Below are 27,866 nucleotides of genomic sequence, written 5' to 3' on the forward strand. Positions count from 1 at the left end.
GATGTTTCTAACGTCCCCATATGGGACACACTAAACTTCAAAAAAAATTTCAAGAGTCCACATCAATTGTTGACTGTTAGTATGTTGCCACTAAGTACGGCACAGTTAATAGTTATCTGCATGGTGTGGAGAGAAGTGTAACATATTGTTTTGGTTCGTAAATTTTCTACTTTCAACACTGTCTGCGATAAGGATGAAAAATGACGTTTCTATACATTAAGGTAATCAAATTTTAATGATAAGCAAGCTTGCTAATGATGTATAAATAAATAGGCATTTTTATGTAATTCGTATCACGTAATCTGTAAATATTGAGCTTGCATTAGTACTGTCCTCTATGTGGAACGTTAGAAAATGGCTAAATGAAGGACACTTGTATGTAGGTAGTAATGGTTTGATAGCGTGTTCTGAAATCAAAAATTAGTTATTAAATAAATGTAAACTAAATAAAGTTGTATGACTGACATGTGAATAGTAAACTATTAGGCAAGAGAATTAAAGTACGTTAGTGGAGGAAAAAGCTGCGCCATCTGTATATTTCCGTGTGGAATTTTGTACTAACTTTACAGATGATGATTTATTTCCAAAAGAACAATTTTCTCTCTTTTTGATGATAGCATCATTGGTACTATAATAATTGAATCTAACATGTATGCTAGTCAATGGAATCGAACAGGAAGTTAAATATTTCCGCTGATGAAGTTAAATACTGTGAGTGACTATCTGCAACTTCCACGCCGAAGAATGTTCTGAGATGTTAAGGTATACATCAGTTATGATAATGAAATAGTGCATAACAAACTCTTAGGTTCAAAACGAGGCAGCACTTAAGTAGTGTCATTATTCTCTTTGACAGTAGATCTCTCTTGGGGCTATATGATTATAATACGCGACTTCTACGCAACAGAACCGGGCTCTATTTCCAATGGGAACTCCTGTGATTTGGTCCAAGTTAAGCTGTGATGGTTCACGTCTTATATACACCCTCGCTGTTGTAAGGGACCTTTAATTCCAAACAAACAAATGACTGTGATAATGTTATTATTATTTAAGTGTCTTGTAAATGTCAAGTGTAAGAGTAAGGTAAAACATAATTCTTTCATATGACTCCATATCTTTGGACATACCTTCATTAATTGTATTTTGCATACAGCGTACTTTCATGTGATATGAAGTACGTAAGTTCGGGTATGATTCTTGTTATTGTGTGAAATTGCAAGTTTTTTAAGATGAATCTGCAAGCTGATGGAATTTTGTTAGAAAATTTTTCTCTGAGAGAACGATACTTACAAAAGAATGAGCCCAAAATGATTAACAGCAGTTACAACCAGCTAAGTTTTCGGGGTATTTGTTCCAAGTTTTAGTGTATCCTAGTAAAGTATACTTGTCTCATTAGTTTATCTTAACTATATATAAAACTACATCAGCTGACATACATTAAAGGGGTACTTCCGGTTGATGTGGAAAGTTGAAATTTGGTATGATTGTAGCTTTCCAAGACTAACAGACAGAAAAATTGCTGTTCTTTTGGACCTATAATCTCATGTTTTAGGTACTTGGAATTGGAATAAAATCTTGAAATTCAGTATGTTTGTACGTTTTCGTTAGCATTAACTAAGTAAATAAGTAGAAGTAAAAATTTCCAACTGTAGAGTGGTTTTATGGAGAACTGAAAAATATTTCCCATGTTATTTATATGGAACACCTTTTACACTCCCAAATTATTGGGCACTTCCTGTAGTGCTACAAAGATTAAATTTGACATGATTGTAGCTTGTGGGACTAACCGACAGAAAAATTCCCAAAGTAAATGTTTTTAATTTTTAGGAGCTCTAAAAGGGAGATGATGAAATTCTTCATGTTATTTAAATGGGCCTCTTTTGGACCAATAATCTCATATTTTAGGTACTTCGAATTAGAATAAAAACTTGAAATTATGTATGCTTATACGTTTTCGTTAGCGTTAACTAAGTAAATCGCTAAAAATAAAAATTTCCAACTGCGAAGTGGTTTTATGGGGAACTGAAAAATCTTTCCCATGTTATTTATATGGGACATCTTTTACACCCCAAAATGTTTAGGCATTTCCGGCAGGATTAGAATGACGAAATTTCGCATGATTATAGCCTTCCGGGACTAACCTATAGGAAAATTGCCAAAATTGAATATTTTTAGTTTTTAAGGGGTCTAAAGGGAGGACGAAGAAATTCCCATGTTATTTAAATGGGTGTTCTCTTGGGATACAAAATCTTATCTTTTAGATAGTTGAAATAGAAAAAAAAAAAAAAAAAAACTTGAAATTTGGTAGAATTGTAGATTTAAGAGGTGCGAAGCCGTAGGAGGAGTAAACGCGAGGGTCAATGAGCGAAGCCCCCAGCTGTGCCAAATTAAGGAAATATAATAAAAGAGCAAATGCAGAAAATTCACTCGTGATGCAAAGGCTTATACCTAGGAGATGCGAGGCCGTAGGCCGAGCAAACATGGGGGTCTCAGGGGCTGAGCCCCAGATAGCCTAAGGCTAGTCTACATTATAAAATTGGAAGTGACTATGTTTGTGACTCAATCTCTTGAACCGCCCGACCGATCTCGATCAAATTTTTAGCGTAGATGCGGTTCTGGTCTGGGAGTGTTTCTAGGTATTCATTTTGACGGTAGAACTTAGGAGAGGGGGAGGAAGGGGACATAGAAAAAAATAAGTAAAACGTAACTTTTGAACTACCAGACCGATCTTGATCATATTTGCAATGTAGCTGAGGTTTGGGACTGGAATGATTTTTATTATTTCACTTTGACGAAGCAGCGTAGGGGAGGAGGAGGAGGGGAAGATATACAAAAATCAATAAATATAAAAATAAAAGTGACTATGTTCGTGAATTAATAACTCTTGAGCCACCTGATCGATCTCAATCAAATTTTCAACATATGAAGTTCGAACCTGGGAAGCTTTTTATCATCTCAATCATCTCATTTTGACAGTAGATAGTAGGGGAGGGGAAGGAGAGGAGGGGAAATATATGGAAATGAATTAATTAACTCTTGAACCACCCTACCGATCTCGATAAAACTTTCAACATAGATAAGGTTCGTGCCTGGGATGTTTTCTTCATTTCACTTTGAAGGTAAAACGTACGGGAGGGGAAGGACGGGGAGATATATAAAAATTGATAAAACTTAATAACTCTTGAACCACATGACAGATTTCGATCAAATTTTCAACCTAGATGAAGTTCGAACACGAGATGATTTTCGTCATATCACTTTGACGATGTAACTTAAAGGAGGGGGAAAGACATTTACAAATGATCGAAAATGACCAATATTAGTGTCAAATCTATAGTTTTTGAGGTCTCTGAGATCACCAGTGGCACTTCTGATGCCTTTTAAATCCAAATTTAGCCCCACAAATTTTAGGAGGGGAGGGGGATATATAAAAAAATTATCAAAAATAACCAATATCAAGGAGCGCTTAGTAATAGTAAAAAAGTGACTGACTAATGAAACATATTACTATTTTTTTGTAATTTAACCCAGCGAAGCGGGTAATTGATGCTAGTATTATATATACCAAATACAGATTTGCATATTGTCAATGCTGAAAAATTCCAATTAACAGCATGGTACAATAGAAGAATGCAATACAGAAAAAGCTTATAAAGAAAATCCACTTCTTGTCTATATATATGCTTACTTCAAATAATTTCCTTGCATCAACATCCTTCGCCTTTACGTTCAGTTGTTTCAACAGTTTCAAACATTCATCAAAATTCAGACATTTGTTCTTATCCACATCTGCCTCCTGGAACTGCCTCTTTAACCATCTGCAAAAATAAATCGTTACTTAATCATTACATTTATAAATATCAAGAAATATTACGCGTGATAAATTATCATTCTATTTAATACAAATAAATAATGAACAAGCCGAAAGTTATTTTACATTTAAAAAAAAATATTCGATTTGGTTATTGAGATTCGAGAAAAAAAATTCTGAAGCACCTTTACCTATAATCCACCAAGCATAATATAAGGGCTAACAATTGTCGGTATAAGTTCAGTAATAAGAAAACAGTTAACTGGGTTCGAATACTGCTTAGGTTAGTGGCCGAACTAACTCAGGTCACACCATGGAGAAAGCCGGAGATATGCTCGCCTTTTGTGCCATTAAGTGAAGCTGTGAAAGACCAAGTGGCGATTGTCCAGAATTGCTGCTTGCTTCGGTTGTGACATGTCTGTGGTCTACTGATGGTGTAAACGATAAAAGCAAGGGCTTCCCATAGCAGATGTGTCATCGAGATGCAACGGGAAGTGCCTGGAATGTAAAATGATTTGATTTTCTTTAAATAAGAAGGACAGTGTAATCATATTCATTGTGATCGACACTGGATAATCGACTGTTAGAGAGATCTACACTCTACGTGAAATCTTATCGCTAAGAATGTAATGGCAGAGTCGGGAGAGACTGCAATGGCAAGGCCAATGGAGCAGTGTTATTCACCGATTAGTTATTTCTGTCCTAGGCATATTGACGGACGTGTGCGAAACTGGAGAACGGAAAAATGTACGGTTGTTTGCACATGCCATATAGAACCCCACTTGGTATTCTGGTATAGAGTACTGTAAGCTACATACATTTAGCATTTTTGTTTTTATTCAGAATCATATGATTACTGCATCGTATATGCATTCGTAACGTCAATTCTATAATTTGACTGTCTTTTGTGGGCCTTCTTCCAACATGATAATGCGAGTTTCCATACTGCCAGGGCAACCCAGCGTGTTCTACTTGGTATTCAACTTCTACCTTTGCATGCTAGATCTATGGACCTAAATTATCAAAGTGCTCCCTCGTGGCTATATAGTTAGCGTATGCGCACTTTGGAGCAAGAGACCCAGGTTCGATTTCCGTTGGGAATTCATGTAATTGGGATCTTGTAGGTCCACATCTCAAAGCCTGGCTGCTGAAAGAGACATTAAACTCTAATCCAACCACCCACCCACCAAAACTCTATCAAGCATATGTGGGATGGCAGCTGACCACCATCTACACTCCGGTAACGACCATTGTCCACCTACAAAAAGATATACAGTGAGCGTGAGATACCATATTCCACACAAACATTCAGCATCTGTACACCGGCTACCTGCTTAAAAAACTGCATGTTCGCCCACTCAGGGTGGCCACATGTGCTATTTAAGTGTGGCTCCCAGAAAATCATTGCTAATTAACTTGTTGACAAATGGTAGTGGAAAAAGCAGTGTAAGGAAGAAAAAATAAGTAGTTAAAAAAAAGTCTGAAATAAATTATATTAGTATATAATTACATATTTTTTCCTTTATATGTAGGTTCGTCAAATCCTTAAATGTTTGTGATTCACACCTGTAGGGTGCTTCAACTCAAGTTTCATATTACATATTTTTACATATTTTGACCAATATTACGTATTTCTATGTTTTTTTTTTTTTTTACATATTTTTACATAAAAATGTCTTAAAATTTTGCGTTTACTGAAATTTTAATTTAAAATAAAAAAAAAAAAATAAACTCTCCAACTGTGCAAGGCTTGCATCTAGATTCAATTTTGTCATGTCTATCTTTTCGTTTCTTTACTAAAAGATAAATATCTCTTTTTATTTGTCAAACCATGTTTCGCAGAATTTTCGCCGATAACAAAAGAAATATAAGAAGAAACAAGTAAAAATCCTCCCGCCGGGGTACATTAGCAGCGCCCTTTATTCTCAACTCTGTAGGAAGACAGATCAAGTGCCTGACAGGCGACTGGCCAGGAAATTCCTAAAATGAAGTCTATTTGATTGTTATTGGAGGTCGGACGGAAAAAAAAAAGATGAAAGCAACTCCCGCAATTCAAGTTAAAACTGTCTGCTACTGTGCTTCCAGGAATTTACTGCAAGAGTTCGTTCCAAGAAGCTGGCGACAATGGCAATATTGTAGCAGGTAACCTAATCTTTCGAAGAACTTCGCTTGTTTAACAGAATGACAGGAGGACAGTACTCTAGTATTGCAGTTGCAAAACGCACGTGTTCTGTATTGACCGTCGAAGTTAGAAATGGCTCCGGTTGCCTCAACTTTATCCGCGAAATTGCGGTCGTGGATAACTATCGATGATGCGTTTACTACGGACGGTAAAGTGGTGTTGTGCCAAGTGTGTGATAGATTTAAAAAAAAAAAAAAAAAAAAAAAAAAAAAGGATGTTCAATAAAATCTCAGGTAGAACAACATGTACGAAGTGCACTCCATGCAAGAAATAAAAATTTGCGAACTGCAATAAAACAAGTACTCTAGACACAAATGCATCAAGATACTTCAGTGAGTGAGTTTTTCAAAGACTTGTGCCAAGCAATGATAGCAGCAAAAATTCCTTGGAACAAAGTTCAAATGCCAAAATACCGTGCTTTTCTGGAGAAATACTGTGGGCGTCGAATTCCTGACGAATCCACTCTTCTAAAGAGTTATCTCGAAGATTGTTATAGGGAAGCTATAGATACCATTAAGGCAGAAATAGGTAGTTCATATATTTGGATTTCTGTGGACGAAACAATAGACGTTTTGGGACGTTATGTAGCAAATTTAGTGATTGGAAAGTTAAGTGAAGATGCTCCATCTCAATCCTATCTTATTGCAAGTAAATTGCTGGAACGCACGAATCATTCCACGATTGCTCGCTTTGTGAACGATGGTCTTAAAGTGTTGTGGCCGAGAGAAGTCCAGGAAGAAAAAGTTTTTGTTCTCTATACAGACAGTGCAGCATGTTAAAAGCGGCTAGAGCATGTGAACGGGGGGAAGAATTAATGTATGTGATGCATAATTTTGAATAACAATTAATTTATTAGAATGCTAACGTGGGAGGAAACATCATACACAAGCGAATAATTACTAAGATTATGCGCACCCTTTTACTTACAAAGTTTAAACTAGGTCAGTCGGTAGAGTCTGAATTATTAATAACAAAATTTTGAAAAGTTAATTTAGAAAATATGTAGCATGATACTTTTGATTTCAGGGATGCGCAGTTTTAACATTCACCCTGAGTGTGAAAATTACCCATAATTATATAAAACATGTTTATTGTATTTACAGCTTATGCATAATCCCGGTATTTGGCCTGAAAAGAAGACATAAGGACAGGAAATTGCAACACATACCTGACGGCCAAGCTGTTTGAAGAAAAAGAGAATCCAAAATTTCCTCTTCAATCCGTTTAATGCGTAGAACAAACATTTTAATTATGTACATATAATTTGTTACATCGCACTTGCGCGCAGCCTCGAAAATGAGACAAGAAAAAGAATTTTTTTTTTTTTTTTAATTTTGAAAAACACTTATAGGGAAGCGGAGCGTTTGCTTATCGTATTGTTTGTGCACATGCTTAAATTACTTTCACCGTTGTCTTCACTCTTGAAGTGTCCATTTAAGTTTATTTTGACTTCACTGCACCACGACGTCGGTTTCGTCGGCTCCCTATCGTTGACGGCCAAGGTTGTCTTGGATTACCATATCCCCTCTTTTTTTGGATTTTTGGATCTCATCTGTTCTCCTTCCGCCGGTGTCAGTTAGCAATAGCATCTGGGTTTCGTTCCTCCAGTGGCGGCTGTGAAGGCTGTCCTTATGATCCTGTTTTATTAATTTCTTATTTGCAGCATCACGAAAGCACTTAAAATATTAAGACTATTAACACGAAAGCTTAGTACAAGGCTATTGCCTTAGTCTCTTGTACGTGTGTACTATCTGATAGAAACAAGCTGCGAAGTATAGCAACATTTGTCATGGTTTAAAATGACTGGCGTCTAAGTTCGTTAGGACCCAGAAATTAGTATTTGTTTAATATTTACAACGAATAAACTAAGAACATGCTCTCCTGAGCTTGGAACATGATTTTTATGTATAGTTTTAGCGAAGCACTTTACAGGTTAAGATAAAACTGTCACTTCAAAACTGAATTTGCCGCACATGCTTTCAACACTTTTAAAAACTATTAATTAAATGTTTAGAACCGAATTTGTAGCAAAACAATGTGTATGCTCTTGAAACTATTTATCAACTGTCATTTTGAAAACCGAATTTGTAGCAAACGATGTGTATATTTACACGACCATCAAACAACTGTCTTTAGTGTTTTTTACATTTTGGTTTTATTCCCCCGGAAGTTCATTGTTTGTTTGAACTCCGCGTCGGGTCAAACCACTTTCAACCACTTTTCCCAAAATAGGTAGGGTCGGTATTACCCTCACAGGAAGCCTTCCTGTGACCTACTTAACTTATAAACTTAACAGGTTGGTTTATAAACTTTTTGACGTTACTATATTCAATCGCTAGCTTATTTAATAAGCTTTTATTTGATGTGTATCACTCACAAGCATTATATTCTGTTAACTTGCAATGTTTAGTTAAACACAAAAAAATACTACTAAGCTTGTCACTAGTTATGTTCGTGGACCTGTCGTGACGTATGCTGCCATTTAGTTATGAATTATTGAAACTCTTGTTCAAGTGATATTTAGCATGGCGTGAACCTGGAATGTTTGTTTTTAATGTTTTTACCTTTAGAATAGTTTTCGGCGTAAATGACATAATATAAACAAACTACACATATTATATAATATTAGAACAGTCCCTCACGGGCTGTCATGATTTGGCACCTGAAAACGAGGATTGATTCTTGGTTTGAGGGTTTCCTTCTTTAACATCCAGCATTGGTATATGGTCGAGGTTTAAAAAAAAAAAAAAACTAGGTTTGTATTTGCCCATAGGTTACCTCTTAAAACCATCAACCAGGCTTATGATTACTATTAGAACACGCCATTAATATTATAACCCACAAAATATTGGTTTAAATATATCTAAATAATACGGATTTATTCAGAAAGTTTATTTACACATTACTAAAACATACTTATGTAGCAGACCATGCAGGGGATGGCAGACGAAAATTACTACACACCAGAGACATCTGACGGATGTATCTGAATTATTACAATTAGGACCAAAGTGGACTTTTCCAAAATTTCAAATTTTTCCAACTTCTTCTCTCAAGCAGAAGTTCGTTGGTAAAGCGACGCATCTTGTATCTGGGACGTGAAAAAGAGGTGTGGCTTGCAAAGTTCACACTCCATTGTATCGTCAATTTGCCACGGATACGCTAAAATTTTGCTTGCTTTGAACTTATTGTGAACATTGACTTGCCGTCTCCACAGTATTAGTGTATGTACCTTACAAATAACACACTAGGAAGTGTGACTATTTTTGCTTATAGACGAAGTTTGGAGCTCATGGTCACTATATTAAAATAGGGTGGCTACAGTGGATAACTGTACATATCCAAGCTGCAGTAGTACAAAGCCCCATCAGAGAAGCAAGCTTTCTTAAAGTTTTTTTTTTTTTTTCTCTGAGGACTTCTTTGCCTCTACGAAAAGCAAACTAGCGTATATGAAGCTCAAAATATTCTATCTTTTCCATAATAATATGTAAATCATATTAAAATATCTCTGTCCCAGTATCATTTCCAGTCCTGTTGTTAATCTACATATAATCAAATACACTAAACCAATAATATATATACATAAAATACTAATATGTCGTTTGCTCCCGCTGCTACATATGCAAATCATATAGAATGAATATGTAAATTGACCTAATTAAAAGATTAAATATTCCCATAATATAGCAAAAATTTAATATGCAAATAATATATAAAAACACTGTTAGTGTGCTGTTCACAAGCACTTACAGTTTTTTACCCTCACTTAATTCATTTCACCTGTATGGCCCATGCTCTTCAGCGTGTTGCTGAAGAGATATGAGAGAACTTTTGCGAAGTAAATCAACTAGTTTCTTCCACGAAAAAAATGTTTGTTAAGGCGCCACAACGTGCTCAAGTTTACACAGATCAACTGCCAGACGTGCCACTTCCTCCGGAGCCTATGCTAACGCGATTGGGCACTTGGATACAGGCAGTAAATTTCTACAATGAACATTTTCAAAAAAATTAAGCCTGTTGTTCATTTATTTCCATCGGAGTCTGTTGTGTCAGTTGGCATTGCTCAGAAACTGTTTAATGACTCAAAAGTAGCGTATGATATCGCATACATAGACAGTAATTTTGGTTGGCTACCTACAAGCATTAAAAAGCTAGAGACTGTTGGGCGGCCTCTTCCGGGATCCATGGAAATCATAGAGGATGCAAAGAGACTGCTGCAAGATGTGTGTGGAGATGTAGGAGAAAAAGTTCGAAAGAAACTAAATGCAGTGCTGGAAAGAAACCCGGGTTACGACAGCCTATTGGCAGTCTGTGAGATTCTCAGTGGTGAAACAAGAACCCCCCTGAAGATATTTCCCCCAACTACAGCCCCCTCTTGAAATACGCTCCTGTTACCTCATGTAATGTGGAGAGATTATTCTCTGCATACAAGAATATTTTATTCGATCGCCGACAAAATTTTACTTCTGATCATTTGGAAATGTACATTATAACCCATTGTGCAACAACACACAGTTGAACTGCAGGCACATCTTTTGTAAGAACTTTATTTCAAATTAAAAATGTTCATTAGTGGAAATATTCTTCAATCTTAGTTCAGCTGGTATTGTTTAAAAGATATAGGACTGCTTTTCCCTGCATGAAATAAATATTATATATATATATATATATATATATATATATATATATATATATATATATATATATATATATATATATATATATATAAAACAATACATTTCGTCTTAAGTTGCTTTTAGTATTTAAATTTGTATATTGCGTATAATTCATTTCAAGATTGAGCCATGGTGACGGATGCGCATTTAGTGTAAAAGGTTCTAGATTTGAAATGGGACCACACCACGTCACATGAGATTTCTGACGTACAAATGCCGTATGCATTGCTTTTCTCGGGGCTTTCCTGTTTCTCTCTAGCCGATTCACATTTTCCTTCGTTCGCGTCTGAATTTTATTATTCTGAAATCAGTCACGTCAGTGACGTATGGCTGTCTCAGCTGTTCAAGCATTTCACTTCATTGGGGGACTTGTATTATGCAGGATAAAGTGTAGTAGATTTTTCTTTTTATTTTCATAATTCGTTTAAATATTGCATACTCATACGCGTGTTAATATTACGTTTTCATAAATATGTAACATATGTAATATTCCATATTTTCATATAATATTACATATTTCTTACATTTTTAAGCGATTTTTGTTACATATTTATGTACATATTTAGGGGGTTGAAATTACATAAAAATCCGGACTCTATAGTTATTATAATTAAATAAATATATCTATAATTATCACGTAATAAAAATGATTATGAGGAAAGCATATAAAATGAAAATTTTGCATATATATATATATATATATATATATATATATATATATATATATATTTTACTAATTTAGATTTTTTTCTTCAATTCTTGTTTAATTCCTTTCATGTTGTTTGTTGAAGTTTACTGTTCTTTTTCAGCACCAACGCTATACAAAACGTATTAATTCCTTTTCTATTATTGTAGCTAATTGTAGATTTGTAAATGTCTCTCTCTTCACTGAACATACTTTCTCCCTCCTGTACCGTTAAGACGAATTTATTTAATTTATTTCGTCTTCTGCCAGTAACCACTTTACACTTTCAATGTCAAACACTTATCACGTGATTATATTTCAAAGTGTCGTCAAACGGACGCTTCTCAATTGTCTGTACATTAACTCTTCCTACTCCTTGTCATCTCTATCTGATGAAGTACTTAGCGAAAATTCTTATAATTTACTTTATTTTGTATTGTGCTATTTTCTGCTTTTTTAAAAGTAATAATTAATGATCATTTCATTTACATCCATTGTAAAGTTGAAATCTCGATCCGCTTCTTGCACACGACACTGTTTCTATGATTGGTGAAGGGAATCTAGGCAGGAAAAAAAGTCAATGACTGATTTGTTTGTTTCTTTTAATGATGTTATTCCTTAACAACGTTGATACCACTGATAATTCGTTAGGGCATGCTTTCTTGGATTTCTTTCCTACGACACTGAATATATTACTTATTTGATAATTATATTCAAATCAAAAGTGGTAGAATTGTAAATAAATTACTACCGGTATACCCGTACACATAGACCTGTCTTAGGAACATCCTTCTATGTAATAGAGCGTATTTTTAAATGTTCACAGTTGGTATGAATTTGGCATTTTAATTTACTTTTGATTCCATTCGATCACTTCGAATTGAACGTCTTTTTTACTACGAAATGTTAAAAATTTCCTCTCCTTTGCTAATTTGACAGATATAACTGTTATTTTAACAATATTCGAGATGAAATGGTTTCTTTCCTATACAATGAATCTTTCTGATCCTTTAGTTTACTCGCACCCCCGGGGGATCTAATGTCTTCTCTTTGGATATTACCTTCCAACTATGTTACGAGAATATAGTAAAAATACACTAGAAGAAATTAGAATACACAATAACAAAAACAGAATAAAGGATTAGTTTCATTACAAAATTTTGCTCTTACCTATCGTAATTTACCTCCTGCTGCATGCCCTTAACGACAGTGACTAGATGCTTTAATCCTCGAACCCAGCTATCACAAATGGTTTCGTTTGCTGCAACAAGATCCAAACTTTCTTTTGAAGGTCCATGAATGATAGAAAAGCAAGACTTCTCTTCCACGACAGGAGTACGACCAGGTTGTTTGGTCATCTTTCTTTCCACTTTGCTCCCAATTTTGTTGAATGTATCAGTCTTCCAACCTTTCCGTACTTCCACGATGTCCGCGATTTCAACTACAAAAAACACAGTATGTGTTAGCAGAAGTATCTATATACGCAATCAGTTATTGTTGATTACTCTTGATAATTAGGGTCTGAACGTTTGGGTGCTGAAACCATGAGCAATAGGCACTAAGATCTAACTCAACACAATGAAGGTAAACATTATATGAAATACAAAAACTGAAATTAAATCATTAGGTATTAGATTTCTGGATGTTCGGCAGCTATGACAATATAAGCCCATCACGTATGAGAGATTAGTCCCTCGGCCATGGCACTACCCGAGGAAATGGGGAAGGAAGGAAGGTGCCTAGGACTTTTATGTTAGGTACCTCTACAGAATTTGCCTGGTGCGAATGAGGAAAAATTAGGAAAAATCTCTTAGAATGGCTGGGCTGAAAAAAGCTTTTTACACCTTTCCGACCGAGTGTCCCCACCAAGAATCAAATTCAAGGTCGCTCGCATCAAAGACGATAAAGCTAGCGACTACACTATGCATGACACTGAAATATAGCCATTAATCAAGCAATACATAATTACAGCTGATTGTGGGTTGTAGTGATCATCTTTTAAAGAAAAAAAGCATGAAATTATTTCTATATTCATCTAATTTTACATCATTATTAGCATTTAACGAAAAAAAAAGTGTCCAAAGATGAGACCTATACAAATCGGCAGATCTCACAGAATTGAACAAAATGATATAGTTAAGTGTAAACCTCATGCGTAGTTTTCGAGAAAATGGAGTAAAGCCAGTGGCGTACTTTGTGAGCTACCGGGCCTACCGGTGGTAGTCCTAGAATATTACAAAATAAAGTTAATATAATATAAACTAATTTATATTGATAATTTTATACTTTAGTATCCTCTTTCAATGTTAAAAGATTCTGCGAAATGTGTATTTAAAAATATCCACTAACTTTTTTCACCCACTTCGCAAGACATTTTCAATCGGGCAACGCAGCAGGAAACCACCTCAAGTTGCTCAACTGCAAGTTATCAGCGCATTCCTCTTCCCTCCATCTCCATCTGCAGCGTACGAGCGGGCTGCTAGGTAACACCAGTTGTCTCTGCAGTAATCGGTTTCTTGAGCGTGAGCGATGGTAAAGGGAAGTTATACGAGAATGACAGCGCATGTTGGGAGTCTCTGGGAATTGTCTCGGACATCTTGAGCCTCGTTCCGTAGCGGTTTGCGTAAACGCAATGCAAATTTTGTGTTTTACAGCATTTTCATAGTTATAATTACTTGTTTCATTATTTGCATTGGGTTGCGAAGGCTCTTAAAGACTGAGGCTCCTTTGTTGCTAATCCCCTATTTCAGCGTTCTTTTTAACTCGCATATAGTGGCGCACCCCGGGGGGTCCAACGGGTCCGAATCCCCCTGAAAACATCTCAACTCTACAGACAGATCTTACACATCATCTGTACGCTTTCTCTTATAAGAGGCCGCGGTGGCTCAGTGGCAGAGCGTTCACTTCTGGTGGATGGGGTCTCTGGTTCGATCCGCGTTCACGCCAAGTAAACTTTGTGGTGGACAAACACCGTGTACGTGGGTTTTCTTGCGGTTCTCCCGTTTCCTCCCAGTTTATTCATTCCACCATTTCATTCATTTCTCATTATCATCGCCGTCTCCTTTAGCCTAACCGCCATAAACATGGGACGTAAAACTGAAAATTTCATTTCACTTTTCTCTATTATTATTATTATTATTATTATTATTAATGTACAGGTGTTATAAAGGCTAGTGGTACCCCAAACCATCAAACCAGTATACGCCACTGAGAAAAGCGAATTTTTATGGTGTTAAAAAGTATTTTGTTAATTGCCAGTTTGATGTAGAGCATATACTTACGAATATCCTTGTATGGAATTGTTCATTTAAGGGGCAGTTACACCATAAACCAAAACCTGCCATGTGCTGTTGCGGCAAAATTGCTTTTTATCATTTTCCACTAAGTGTTCTCAAATGCACACAGAGATTCTGTTAATATGGTAGCAACAACGCGCGCCCAACAGCTACACATATCTGATGTTTTTAATTGTTGTCTAACAAACAATAATGAACAATGTACTCATTTATATCTTCTATAAAATTATTTTGAATTTTACACATACCGTCGCTGAGCCTTCAAGAATTGCTATGTTGTTAGCTATCGTTCAACGCCTCGGAAGGTTGTGTGTGGCCAATTCACTTTCAGTTTCGATTGTTACCACAAATAAAATAGTTGTAATTCGTTCTTTCTTCAGATACCACTGAAAACAACGATACTACACTGTGGCAGCCTCCAGTGGGTCGTTGAAGAGGATGATACAATGAAAATACGCAAAGTACAATGGTAGTTTAAAAGCTTTAAAAATTCAATTTGTACACTGTTAGTCACATTACGTACACATATGCTATAGTTCAATTCGCCCCATATTCGATTCAGTAGATCAGGAGTAACTGTAGCAATCACATCTACAATACAGAATCTCAAATCGTGTACGTCCTGTGGAATTTAAGATTTAGTCTTTCACTAAAACTCACTCGAGTTCAACTTTGTTGAATTTGGCGACCAACATGAAAGTGTCAAAACACGAGAAACTCATCGATTCTGAAATTCCGAGTTTCAGGTAACCACAAACCTTACTATAAAAATGAGCTTGGGTCTATCAATACGACATTTATTTATTTATATTCCCATCTTACAAACTGAATTAAGGGGTTTGCTAGGAGTTCTGCTGTATGTTTGAATTAAAATTTGAGTTAGTACATCTTTTATTTTATAATTATCATCATGATGACGTATCCTCGTCGAAATGAACAAAAAAAAGTAAAACACAGTATAGAATACTTCTGACTAATGTACTCTTACATTACATACATACATACAGGGTGAGCACAGAAACAGTATCTGATTTTAAAGTGCCATATAATTAACATTTAATTGAATATTTACATGAAATTTTGTACAGAGCTCAGTAAACTCAAAGTATTTTCCCATCTATCTTTTCAGAATCCTAGTTCTAAACAGGACAGCTAGAGGGCAATAAAATCGAAAATGGTATTCACCCCACAGCAACGAAGCTGGTGCGTTTTACAATTTGCAAAAACAAGCATTTTTGTGAGAGTGCAGCGTGATTTCAAACGACAATTTAATGCTGATCCACCCACACACAAATCCATTGTGAAGTGGCATAGAACGTTTATTGAGACGGGGTGCGTTTGTGATCAAAGAAAAGGACATTCAGGGCGACGTCCAGTCTCCGAGGAAACTGTGGAGCGCGTAAGAGCAGCCTTCGTACACACACAGCCCATAGAAGTCTACACGTAAAGCTAGCAGAGAGTTGCAGATGCCACAAACAACAGTAAGCAAGACCTTACGCAAGCGTTTGCGGTGTTACCCGTACCGACTGCAGTTGGTTCAGAAGTTATACCCACAAGACAAGGTAAAGCGCCCTGAGTTCTGTGAGACTATGCAAAATTTCATGGAGGACGACGAAAACTTTCTGACGAAGATCATTTTCAGCGATGAGGCGACATTTCACTTAAGTGGAAAGGTGAATAGACACAATGTAAGGATATGGGGAATCCAGAATCCTAATGTAACTGTAAATGGGGAACGTGACTCACCGAAAATCAATGCTTTTTGTGCAGTATCAGAGCGTCCGGTGCACGGTCCGTTCTTCTCTCAGGAAAAAAAAAATACAGGTGAAAGTTACTTAGCATTGCTACGTAACTGGTTGATTCTGCAACATAGTAATGCAGAGATAGACGACTTCGTTCTACAACAAGATGGAGTGCCGCCACACTGGCATCGTGCTGTACGCAGTTTCTAAACGAGAACCTCCCAATCCGATGGATAGGGCGCTCTGGAGTCAATGATCAATTTCTTTGCAAGTGGCCTTCAAGATCACCTGACTTCACTGTTTGTGGCTTCTTTCTGTGGGTATTTGTGAAGGACAAAGTTTATGCACCTCCACCACCCACAACTCTGAACGATCTCCAAGAACGCATCAGTGATGCTGTCAACTCCATCACACCGGATATGCTTCACAACGTGTGGTTGGAGCTAGATTACCGCCTCGATATTTCCCGCGTTACAGGTGGCGCGCACATCGAGTGTTTGTGATTTCAATTATTGCTACAAAAACTTTGAGTTTATGTATTACTGTTCAAAATTTCAGCAAAATATTCCTTCGCATATTAAATTTACACTAATTTGAAACCTGGGACTGTTTCTGTGCTCACCCTGTATACAGGGTGTTAATGAACTATACCGACAAACGGTAGGAGGTGATTCCTCACATCAAAATAAGAGAAAAAGTTCATGTGGACCTATGGCGAAAAGTGCATAGTTTCAGAGCTAGGGCTATCCAAAATCTCGAAAAATCCAAATTTCCAGAGGCCCTAGTTTGAATTTCAGAAGCTGTGGATGGCGGTCTTTATCAGCCTGAAGGAAGTCATGCATAGTTTCTCGAATTCGAACTAGGGCATTTTGAAATTTGGCTTTTCCACGATTTTGGACAGCCTTAGCTCTGAAACTGTGCGCATTTCCCTACAGGTGTATATGAACTTCTTATCTTATTTTGAAGTAAGGAATCACTTCTCACAGTTTGTCGGTTTAGTTCATTAACACCCTGTATATACTTTACTATCATTTGAAAATCTGTATTACGACAATGCATTTTGTTTTCCCGCTATCCTGACTTGAGTAGAAATAAAACTGGCAGTAACCAAAGCAAAGCTAACACTTACTCTCCGTTTTGATGGTATAGCATGGCGCTTTGTGCGATGGGTCATAGCAGAGTTTCATATTCTTGTCATCCAGATAATACTTGCGTCGGTACCATTTGTTGAATGAACGTACTTTCCACAAATGGGATCCAGTCTTCAATATCTTAAGCACATCCTCCACCGTTTTGCATCTTTCAATGGCTTCTGCAAAGAGAAAAAGTACAATATAGTTAGTAAGGAAGTGCAGACACTTTTCATTCCAACCAAAAGATGAAAAGAAAGGCAAAACAAATTAGTTACGAACTTTCATAGACATAGGTGGCCTAGGTCTATCCTCTGTTGCAAACTAGTTATTGTTGTTTATAACTTGTCTATCGGCGAATTTTATTTCCTGAAATAAATTGACTGAATTACGTACTTACTAAATGACATCCCACGACAGGGTATAGCCAGCGAGATAATTTAAATTTTGATTATATGTGGTCAAACACATCTACCCCGATTACAGTAATTTCTGTCTTTCTAGGTCAGAGTTAGCAACTTCACAATTCAAGTAGTTTTTTGAATGACCTCGAAGCTAGGATGTAACCAGAGGCGTCATTTCAGATTTCGCTTGAGGGGGGTAAGAGCACCACTGACATAAGATTTTCACGTTTTGTACTAGTATATTAGTAGACAATCGATTAAAGTACATGTATACCTCAAACTCTTTGGGGGACAATTGCCCCTCCTTCCCCCCTAAGTGACGCCCCTGGATGTAACAGGAAATTATGAACTTCTAATTATAAATCATAGCTGAATCCTGGCACATCAACCGCATGCTTTGATAATAACCAAGAAGCAACACAAAACAAATTCCCCTGATTACTGAATAGTTCAATTCAAACTCATTAATTTGCAGTTGATAAAGTTTATGGCAATTCTTATGAACTATTTTCTTTGATACACAAAATGAATTATTGTAAACTACGGCTGGAGACATAGGGCTTGGCAGAAGTGAAAGTGGAAGGAATCAATTGTCAATTGACCTATCCTAGAAATCGAGTTAATATCTTCGATGTGAATATATATATATATATATATATATATAGAGAGAGAGAGAGAGAGAGAGAGAGAGAGAGGGAGGGAGGGGGGAACATTTCCAGGCCCAAACTGAAAATTAAGAGAAAAAATCAGTCCCAGGGCACGCCGAAAGACAGAATACTTAATAATAATAATAATAATAATAATAATAATAATAATAATAATAATAATAATAATAATAATAAACTATATATATAAAACTACATGTACTGACATAAAATAATGGGTACCTCTGGTTGACGTGGGAAGTTGACATTTGGCATGATCGTAGGTTTCTGCCGAAAGTTAATAATTTTTAGGAGATCTAAAGAGGGGATGAAGAAATTCCCCATGTTATTTATATGGACCTTTTTTGATCTATAATCTCCTACTTTAGGTACTTGGAATTGGAATAAAAACTTGAAATTCGGTATGCTTGTGCGCCTTTGTTAGCGTTATCTAAGTAAATTACTAAAAATATAAATTTCCAACCTTAAAGTGGTTTTATGGGGAACTAAAAAATATTTCTCATGTTATTTATATGGGACATCTACACCTCAAAATGTCTAGACACTTCTGGCAGTATTAGAACGATCAAAATTTGGCATGGCTGTAGCCTTCCGGGATTAACCCACAGGAAAATTGCTAAAGTGAATATTTTTAGTTTTTAAGGGGTCTAAAGGGGAGGATGAAGAAATCTCCATGTTATTTAAATGGGTGTTTTCTTGGGATACAAAATCTAATCTTTTAGACAGTTGAAATAGGAAAATAAACTTGAAATTCTGTAGAATTGTGGTTATAAGAGGTGCGAGATCGTATGCCGACAAATGCGGGGGTCTGGGGGCGGATCCCCTAGCTAGCCAAAGGATAGTATATTATATATATATATATATATATATATATATATATATATATATATATACTAGCAGCGTTCACCCCGCTTCGCTGCGGTCACCCCGGAACGCAATAAACTTTGTTACTTAGATAATTTTTACTTTTTCGCTTTCAAGTGATATGATAAAAACCATAGAAGATTGCAGTAAATGTTAACATTATATCGCCTGTCATTTATGTTAACCCGCCCCGCTTCGCTGCGGTCACCCCCGAACGCAATAAACTTTGTTACTTACAAGTAAACCTTACGTTTGGGTGAATCGAGTTGCTGACTGAGACACATATGAGAAAGTAGTACTAAATGTGGTCAGTATTTCAGTGAAGTTTTAGGTGCGAAGCTCCAGGGGTTTAGGAGATACAGCTACCAGAACATCACATGGAAGTACAGAATAGTCTTCATACAGTTGGAGGTAAAAGCTCTGTAAGACCTCTTGTAACGACAAAAGGTGAATAACAAATATATGGGTACATATTAGGACTAGGGTGAAGTCATATAGTAAGGATATACCTGACGGCTGCCATCTTGAAATCCGCCATTTTGAATTAAGATTAAGTTTTTAAAATAAGAATAGGGTAATGTGATACATGATTTAAGGCACAAATTTAATCAGAAGAACAATGGTGACGCAATTGGTAAAAAGTTACAGGGAAATTAAATATTGTTGCTGCATATGTATTAGTCCTTTACCCCACCTTGTAAATTTTGTGTTAATGATAATAATTAAATAAAAAGCAGATGGATAAATATTAGGTCTATGGTAAGAGTTGTCTTGATGGCGGCCATGTTCAAATCCGCCATTTTGAATCAGACAAAAGTTTTAAACAACACGCATAACAGTGGCACCTTATTAATAGCAAATTTTACCATAACTCCAACGGTATAACCATTTTTGCTTTATCATTAAATAGCACAAAACTAATGGATCGCACCTTATGACTACTGCTTTGACGGAATTGTTAACGACAAATGTGTCAAGTGTAACTCGATTGCCTTTGTCAGGTGTGCTCACTGTGAGCAGAGCATTTGTGCAAGTCATGCACTCTTTTCTGAACTACATATTGATTGTACTAATTGAAGACTTTTCTGGAAGAAAGACCCAAGTTCAATTATGACTCAATTCCACTTTGGTCATTTTTCCTTAAATTAGCAACTTGTTTATGCGATAACAAATGCTCGTTAATGATAAAGCAAAAATGGTTATACCGTTGGATTTATGGTAAAAATTGCTATTAATAAGGTGTCACTGTTATGCATTTTGTTTAAAACTTTTGTCTGATTCAAAATGGCGGATTTGAACATGGCCGCCATCAAGACAACTCTTACCATAGACCTAATATTTATCCACCTGCTTTTTATTTAATTATTATCATTAACACAAAATTTACAAGGCGGGGTAAATGACTAATACATATGCAGCAACAATATTTAATTTCCCTGTAACTTTTTACCAATTGCGCGTAAATCAAAATTAACGTCACTATTGTTCTTCTGATTAAATTTGCGCCTTAAATCGTGTATCACATGACCCTATTCCTATTTTAAAAACTTAATCTTAATTCAAAATGGCGGATTTCAAGATGGCCGCCGTCAGGTATACCCTTACTATATGACTTCACCCTAGTCCTAATATGTACCCATATATTTGTTATTCACCTTTTGTCGTTACAAGAGGTCTTACAGGGCTTTTACCTCCAACAGTTGAAGACTACTCTGTACTTCCATGTGATGTTCTGGTAGCTGTATCTCCTAAACCCCTGGAGCTTCGCACCTAAAACTTCACTGAAATACTGACCACATTTAGTACTACTTTCTCATATGTGTCTCAGTCAGCAACTCGATTCACCCAAACGTAAGGTTTACTTGTTAGATAATTTTTACTTTTTCGCTTTCAAGTGATATGATAAAAACCATTATAACGCCTGTCATTTATGTTAACCCGCCGAGTGACACGGTCATGCGGGTTGCATATACATACGTTTATTTTTATACCTATGATGAACTAATAAAGGATTTGTACGTAATGGACACCTGAATGGTCAATTATCTCAAGACACTGGTAATTGAAAATTAAAGTGATATGATAAAAACCATCTAGGGTCCAAATCCTAATAACCCCCCAAAAATAAAAGAAATTGGTTCAGCCGTATTAGCGTGATGAGCGGACAAAGGATTTGTACGTTCTCTTTTATATATATAGATATACGTATTCAGAACAGAAACACTGTTTTGAGTCAATAAGTAATGTAAATGCATATAAATGTAGAATAAATTTCCGAAAAAAAAGTATTGTTTACTAGCTGAATATACCCATTTTTCGCATAGGGACAGTATTTGGAAGTCAACGCCTGTGGAAGTATTACCATTCATTTCGGCGACAGCGAAAACTATGGATCTGACACTAATATCGATCATTTTGGATTACTTTTACTGTCTCGGTATCCGCCCCTTCTCCGGTGATCCCCGGCCCGAATAGGGTGAATTTGGAAGTTAATGCGATCAGAGTTTCACCAATGATTTCAGCGACCGCGAAAACTGAATTCGACAGTAATATCGGCCATTTTCTACCACTTTTACATGTCCCGGTAAACGCCCTCTGAGACTCCCTGGTTCGAATTTAAAAAAAAAAAACGCTTCGTCTTGGCCCGGGGCCTGGACCAAGGTACCCGTGACCAAAATTTGGTAACTCTCAGCCCAGACCCCAGGATGGTCCCGTAAACACCTCCCCCTGAGACCTCTCTGATTCGAAATTTAAAAAAAAAAAACGCTTCGTCTTGATCTCGGGCCTGGGCCAAGGTACCCCTGACCAAAATTTGGTAACTCTCGGTCTACTTGTCTGGTCCCCAGGCCGCACACAGACAGACAGACAAACACACAAACTCTATTTCATCTGTATTAATTTCCTTAACATTTCGTGGGAATTCCTGCTTTCGGACACACTGTCTAAACTTTGAGACGCCTAAACAATACTGGCGTTCTCAAAACTTCCCATAAAAGTGAAGTGTCGCCTTTTAATACTTGCGTCATGGTTTTACTTGTAAAACAAAACAAAAACGCCTGACTCCTTTGTCTAACTTTTGGGACAGTCTTAGATGTATCTAAGTCAGTGAGATCAATAAGGGTGCCGACTCTTCTGCACCTGTCTACCCTCGGGATGCGGAAAAGTTATATTGAATGACCCGCCTCATTTTAAAGCAGAAATTCTTAGTATATCGGTGGTTTACGACAGTGGTTCCAAACTTGTGTGTCGCAACAGAATGATGTGTCAGTCAGTCCCATAGTGTGTACTGCGAAATTTTAGAATTTAAAAAATATGAAGCATTTAATAATGAATTAAAATTAATTTTGAGACAGATTGTACACTCATGTCCAAAATGATTGTCGCATATCTAACTGTTTCTTGTAAGAATATAATTTGATAATGATTTTGCAGGGTATTTTAATACTGATACTATGTGTATAATAGGGAAATGTATATTTGTGGTAAATTTCATAGGAAAAGAATTATAAATACGAAAATTAGAATGAGTAAAACAAAATGTTGTTAAATGGTCAAGAAAGCTTTATTTTCGTTTTATTGTTCTTATTTACTGCTCTTTTGACATAAAATTTGCCACATACATGTCTTTACCGATTATACACACTAACATTATAAGAAATACCGAGCGCATATCTTATCAAATTATATTCCTACAACAACATATTTATAGACATGCGACAATAATTTTGGACATGAGTGTACCTGTCAATCCCTCCAGCGGCAACGACAGTGCTCATTACTACAACGTCATTGCTTTATAGAAACTTAGGGCCTTATGGAGAGTGGTTGTGACGAGTGATTAGTACCTTACTAAAGTGTTCGACTAACATATGTTTCCTGCTGTAGTCAGGCCTTTAGTATGACGCTACTCATGCGTCAAAACAACTCTGCACAAGGCCCTTAGAGTCTTACACTATTTTATGTTATATTACTACGAGAGCAGGCTTTTTTAAAGCTCTGTTAAGCCACTAGAAGAGAGCCGCATAAAATTAGCGATACTCAAATTAGTGAAACATGTTCACTAGAGATCGCACATACTCCATACCAAAGAACAGATTCTGGTGTTCAATCATTGTGAAAGTGAACGTGAAATCGTATCAAGTGCAATCGGAGCGCCCGCCAAGTGTGAACTGCATGATGTAATCCCATTTCTCCCGGTGGAAAGGCATAATCCAGTTGTCAACATCGTCGAATGATTAAGGATTATAACGGGAACTTTATAAGTGATTGCTGTGTGTACAAGTGCTACAGAGAGTTTCAAGAAACATTTACCGTCTTACACGATGAGAGAAGCCAAGGGTAGTATCTGTGGCAGAATACGACTTTGATGAACCCAGAATCATGAGATTCGTATAAAGGGGTAAAATATGGTTTCTGAGCTGTCTGATCTTGGAATTTCATGGAAATCAGCAGCCGCCTGGGGAAATCGAATCACATCAAATAATTCATCCTCGCCAGACACCTCAATTGCACTCGACATGGTTTAACGCTCAGCTTCATGTCTGATGCAACTGCAGCGGTACCACGAGGAAGAGTATGCGTTTTTGTCCCGTATTGTCACAGGAGGCGAAACATGGTGCCACCTTTTTGAGTCCGAGAGCAAAGAGCAAAGCCATCAATTGAAACACCCCAATTCTCCCCCACCAAAGAAATCCAAAGCTGTTCACACTAGTTCCGGTAAAGTCATGACCTTCTTTGACTGAGGAATCCTCTGTTTGCTGACTTCCTCGAACATGGGACCACAATGAATGAGAAATGATACGAAGACTCTTTGCAGAAACTGAGACGTGCCATGAATGCAAAGCACCCTGTAATGCTGTTGGACGGAGTCATCCTTTTGCATGACAATGCCCTTCCCCATCCTGCCAATCTGATTAAGGATATGCTTCAGAGCTTTGTCTGGGATACACTTCAACATCCTCCATACAGCCTACATCTTTCCCCTTGTGATTTTCACATTTTTGGTGACCTTAAGAAAGACGTTCGTTGACGTCAGTTTCAGTCAGAGAGGAAGTGCAAGAGGGGGTGAGGTTTTGGATCTGTCAGTGACTTAACTCCTTCTGCAAGGCTCGAATTGATAATCTCGTCTCTCATTAGGACAGATGTGTTAACGTGTCTGGCAATTACTTTTGAATACAAAACATTCCATTCGCACTTTCTCGCTATGTCCAAGTTTTCATTTGACTGACCCTTATATACCATGAATGGCAAATGTAATTCTGTTTTACGTGTTAATGTTTTTTTTTTTTTTTTTTTTTTTAACAAATCAACATGTCTTATATTTCCTTATTTTGTGACCAAACTATACAAGATAGGAAAAAACTAAGATCATTATACAGTACCGTACTGATCAGCTCATTGCATTTTATATCATTTCTTATTGTTATCCATCAGGTATACTTAGTTTCTTTATTATTTGTTCTTAATGTATTTTTTCTTATATCTTAAGCTCGGAACAGCCAAAGCAAATAAACCCATAAAGTAGAATGTTATACTTGATCAATGTATACCTACTTTTGGGCTACCCTGTATTAATTTCATTTTAAATAGAACTAATGTTATACCTGTCTGTAATGATGTTAATGTAAATAATTTAAACCACATAAATGTATTATATCGTCCTGGGTTTCAAAAGTTCTAAGAATAGGTTTGAACATAAGTTTTAGTTTAAGAGTAAGGAAACCCACAGCAAGAAGTAACGGTGTTAAAAGAAGTCAGTTCTAACTCAGGTTACTGTTATTCTAACACCAAGAATCCACTGTTGTGGTTAAAACAGGCCAGGTGTTACCACTCTGACACAGAAATTATGTTGAACGGTGTGAAAGCCGCACCAGTTTTACAGAATTAGGTTATTAAATAAAGGAATGTGGAAATAGAGAACGTGATTTGTTCTCTATGATACCGACACGATCTCTAATAGATTTTGCTTTGATTCTGAAAGAAAGCAACCTTTAAGGCCGAATTCCACATGCCAAACCATTCAAATTATAACTGGACAACGGCAAATTATTAGTTATTAATGGCATGGCGGAAGAGGTGCTACATCCGATTTCATCTTCCCTAAACAAAATTAATGAGTTTTAACAATAGTTTTATATAGGGGTTAAAGGCGCGGGGGGACGCCGACACATACCTCCAAAAAAAATATGTACGGCGTCCCCCCAGTTTCTGAAAAATTATAATGGGAAAAGATAGGCAGGGGGGACAGCTTGACGTTATGCCGCTACCTACCGCCCCCCTACCTTTTCAGATCCACTTTTAACCCTGGTTTTATAGTTTTCTCATATGTTGTTTAATTTTGAATCTGTAATAACTAGTAAGTGTCGGATCCAATATTTCACCTGAGCTACAATGCTTATTTATAGTACAATTGTCACCATTTGAAATTCAATCACGCTTATGAATACAAATTAAATTACATGCTGCTTGTTTACATAATTCTTCGAAGTCTTTATATATCGCTTCGTAATTTTAAAACTTATAAACAAAATATCAACTTTGTGACAAATTATGCAAATTGTAAGTGCACTTAACAGATGGTACGTTAAGCTGTATATAACCAGAGTAAATGGAAAATGTGAATAACGACATAGCAGTTATTTCGGAGATATCCGGGAATCCTTTAGGAAGTCTTAATTGGCTAATCCTCTGTTTTAACGTTATCCATTGACCATTTCATTCTCGACTGGGAAATGTGTTGTTATTACACGTACAACTTTCATTTACTCTGTATATAACCATCTGGCTTCCTTAACTAATGTGCTTGCGACATAAGAAGAATTACTCATGTTTGTGATTTATTTTGAAGTTCCAACAGTAAAGAGAAAATTCATTAAAACGACGGGAAAAGTTATGATATCGAGGAAAAAAACTTCAAATTAACTGATTTATGGATTAGAGTCCATAGTTGGAACGTTTCTCAAAGAACACGCTTACGACGGTGCAAATACCCAGTTACACTCTCATGATATCGGTTCCTCACTGTTGTATGTAATCAGGGATTCCCAGAGGCAAGTTTTAGGGCGAAGACTGCCCCCTTAAGATTATTTGGGGGGGGGGTACAATTTTTAATTAAAAACGATACAATCAAATTGGAGAATAGTAAATTTGGGGGTGAGAAAGGTATATTTGGGGGAAAGAATGGTAAATTTGAGATGATAATGAGAAATTTGAGTGGCAGAATGAGAACATAGGAGGTTGCGCCCAAAGCCTTCGGGAGGATGCGCATCCAGCTGATCATTGTATGTAATATACTCTCTGGTTAGGGATTTCAATGTTTAAAAACGCGTAAGGTAAATAGGGAAAATATGGGCGGAAATAAGGTTTCTTCCTCGTAGTACAGCAAGTACAAGATGAAATTCTTGTTGCGTGTGTTGGAAGCACTGTTAGAGTCTTGGTTGCGACTGTTTTATGAAACGTGGAAGCAGAAATTTAAGAGAATATTAATGGTTTGAAGATAAGTGATGTACAATTTTCTTGCCCCATAAAATGCCTGTTGTTATTCTGCACCTATAAAACTTAAGATATTGTCCGGATATATAAAAAAAATTACGAAAACTTGTTTACTGATGTGTAGAGTCCAAAGTGTTTCCCTTTGTTCGCAAGGCATGGCGTGCACTGCAGAATCGTGTAAGAACAGTGTTGCAAACCTAAATAAAATATAGCAAGATGGGGTAATATGAGATGAGGTATTCGGGGTAATATGGGCACGTGGATTTACGTGGGGTAAATATGGGTATGTGGGTAATACGGTCAAGAGAGAAAAGGTTTCATGAAAGAGATACAGGATACGTTTCAAATACATGGCTAAATAGGTTGAACAGTGGGTAAGTCTCGCAAGTATAACTCCTGTCCCATCGAGTGAAAAATAGTAAATAAAAAATCGAAAACAAACACATTCAAAGTTGGGAAATGTCCTGTTATACAGTAAAAGAAATATAATATTTCACGTAAATTTTAGGTACAGTAGGCAGTTCCAAAAAATTGACAGCAGACGAAAATCTTCTGATGCTGAAAAAGAGAAGGACGTCTACAACGACAAAGAAAGATAAGACGACGATGAACACCGAAGTTTCTGAGAATAACACTGACTCACAATGTTCAGTGTGCCAAAAGTGGTTCCAAGTTGATCACAATGGAGAAGAGTGGGTCAAGTGTACACGATGTTTGATGTGGTATAATTTTGCGTTTGTTCATTTTGAAACCAAGAAGAAGTTTATCTGTCCTCAGTGTTCTTAGGCAGAATTCTTAACTTCACGAGTTCCATGTAATATTTTTCATTTATAAGTTCCTTTTTCGTACTATTGAGTTCCTAATATTGTCTATAAGAGTATGCTTGTCACTACCTTTTGCTCTAAAGCTTATTATTGTAG

At 36.6% G+C, this 27,866-nt stretch overlaps 1 protein-coding gene across 7 annotated transcripts in view; it reads right to left on the bottom strand.

Annotated features, from left to right (window-relative positions):
• LOC145688155 (1-phosphatidylinositol 4,5-bisphosphate phosphodiesterase delta-4-like) overlaps positions 1-27,866 on the bottom strand; it is a 429,611-nt gene that overhangs the window by 54,892 nt on the left and 346,853 nt on the right. For all 7 annotated transcript variants that reach the window (XM_081761973.1, XM_081761970.1, XM_081761972.1 and 4 more), the window contains exons 2-4: positions 17,522-17,704; positions 12,525-12,795; positions 3,689-3,818 (exon numbers count right to left, since the gene is read on the bottom strand). In XM_081761973.1, the coding sequence (XP_081618099.1) occupies positions 3,689-3,818; positions 12,525-12,795; positions 17,522-17,704 (584 nt within the window). The remainder of the gene's footprint in view (positions 1-3,688; positions 3,819-12,524; positions 12,796-17,521; positions 17,705-27,866) is intronic.

The sequence above is a fragment of the Thermobia domestica genome, chromosome 6 (genome assembly GCF_964235325.1).
Source record: "Thermobia domestica chromosome 6, izTheDome1.hap1.1, whole genome shotgun sequence".
Taxonomy (NCBI): domain Eukaryota; kingdom Metazoa; phylum Arthropoda; class Insecta; order Zygentoma; family Lepismatidae; genus Thermobia; species Thermobia domestica.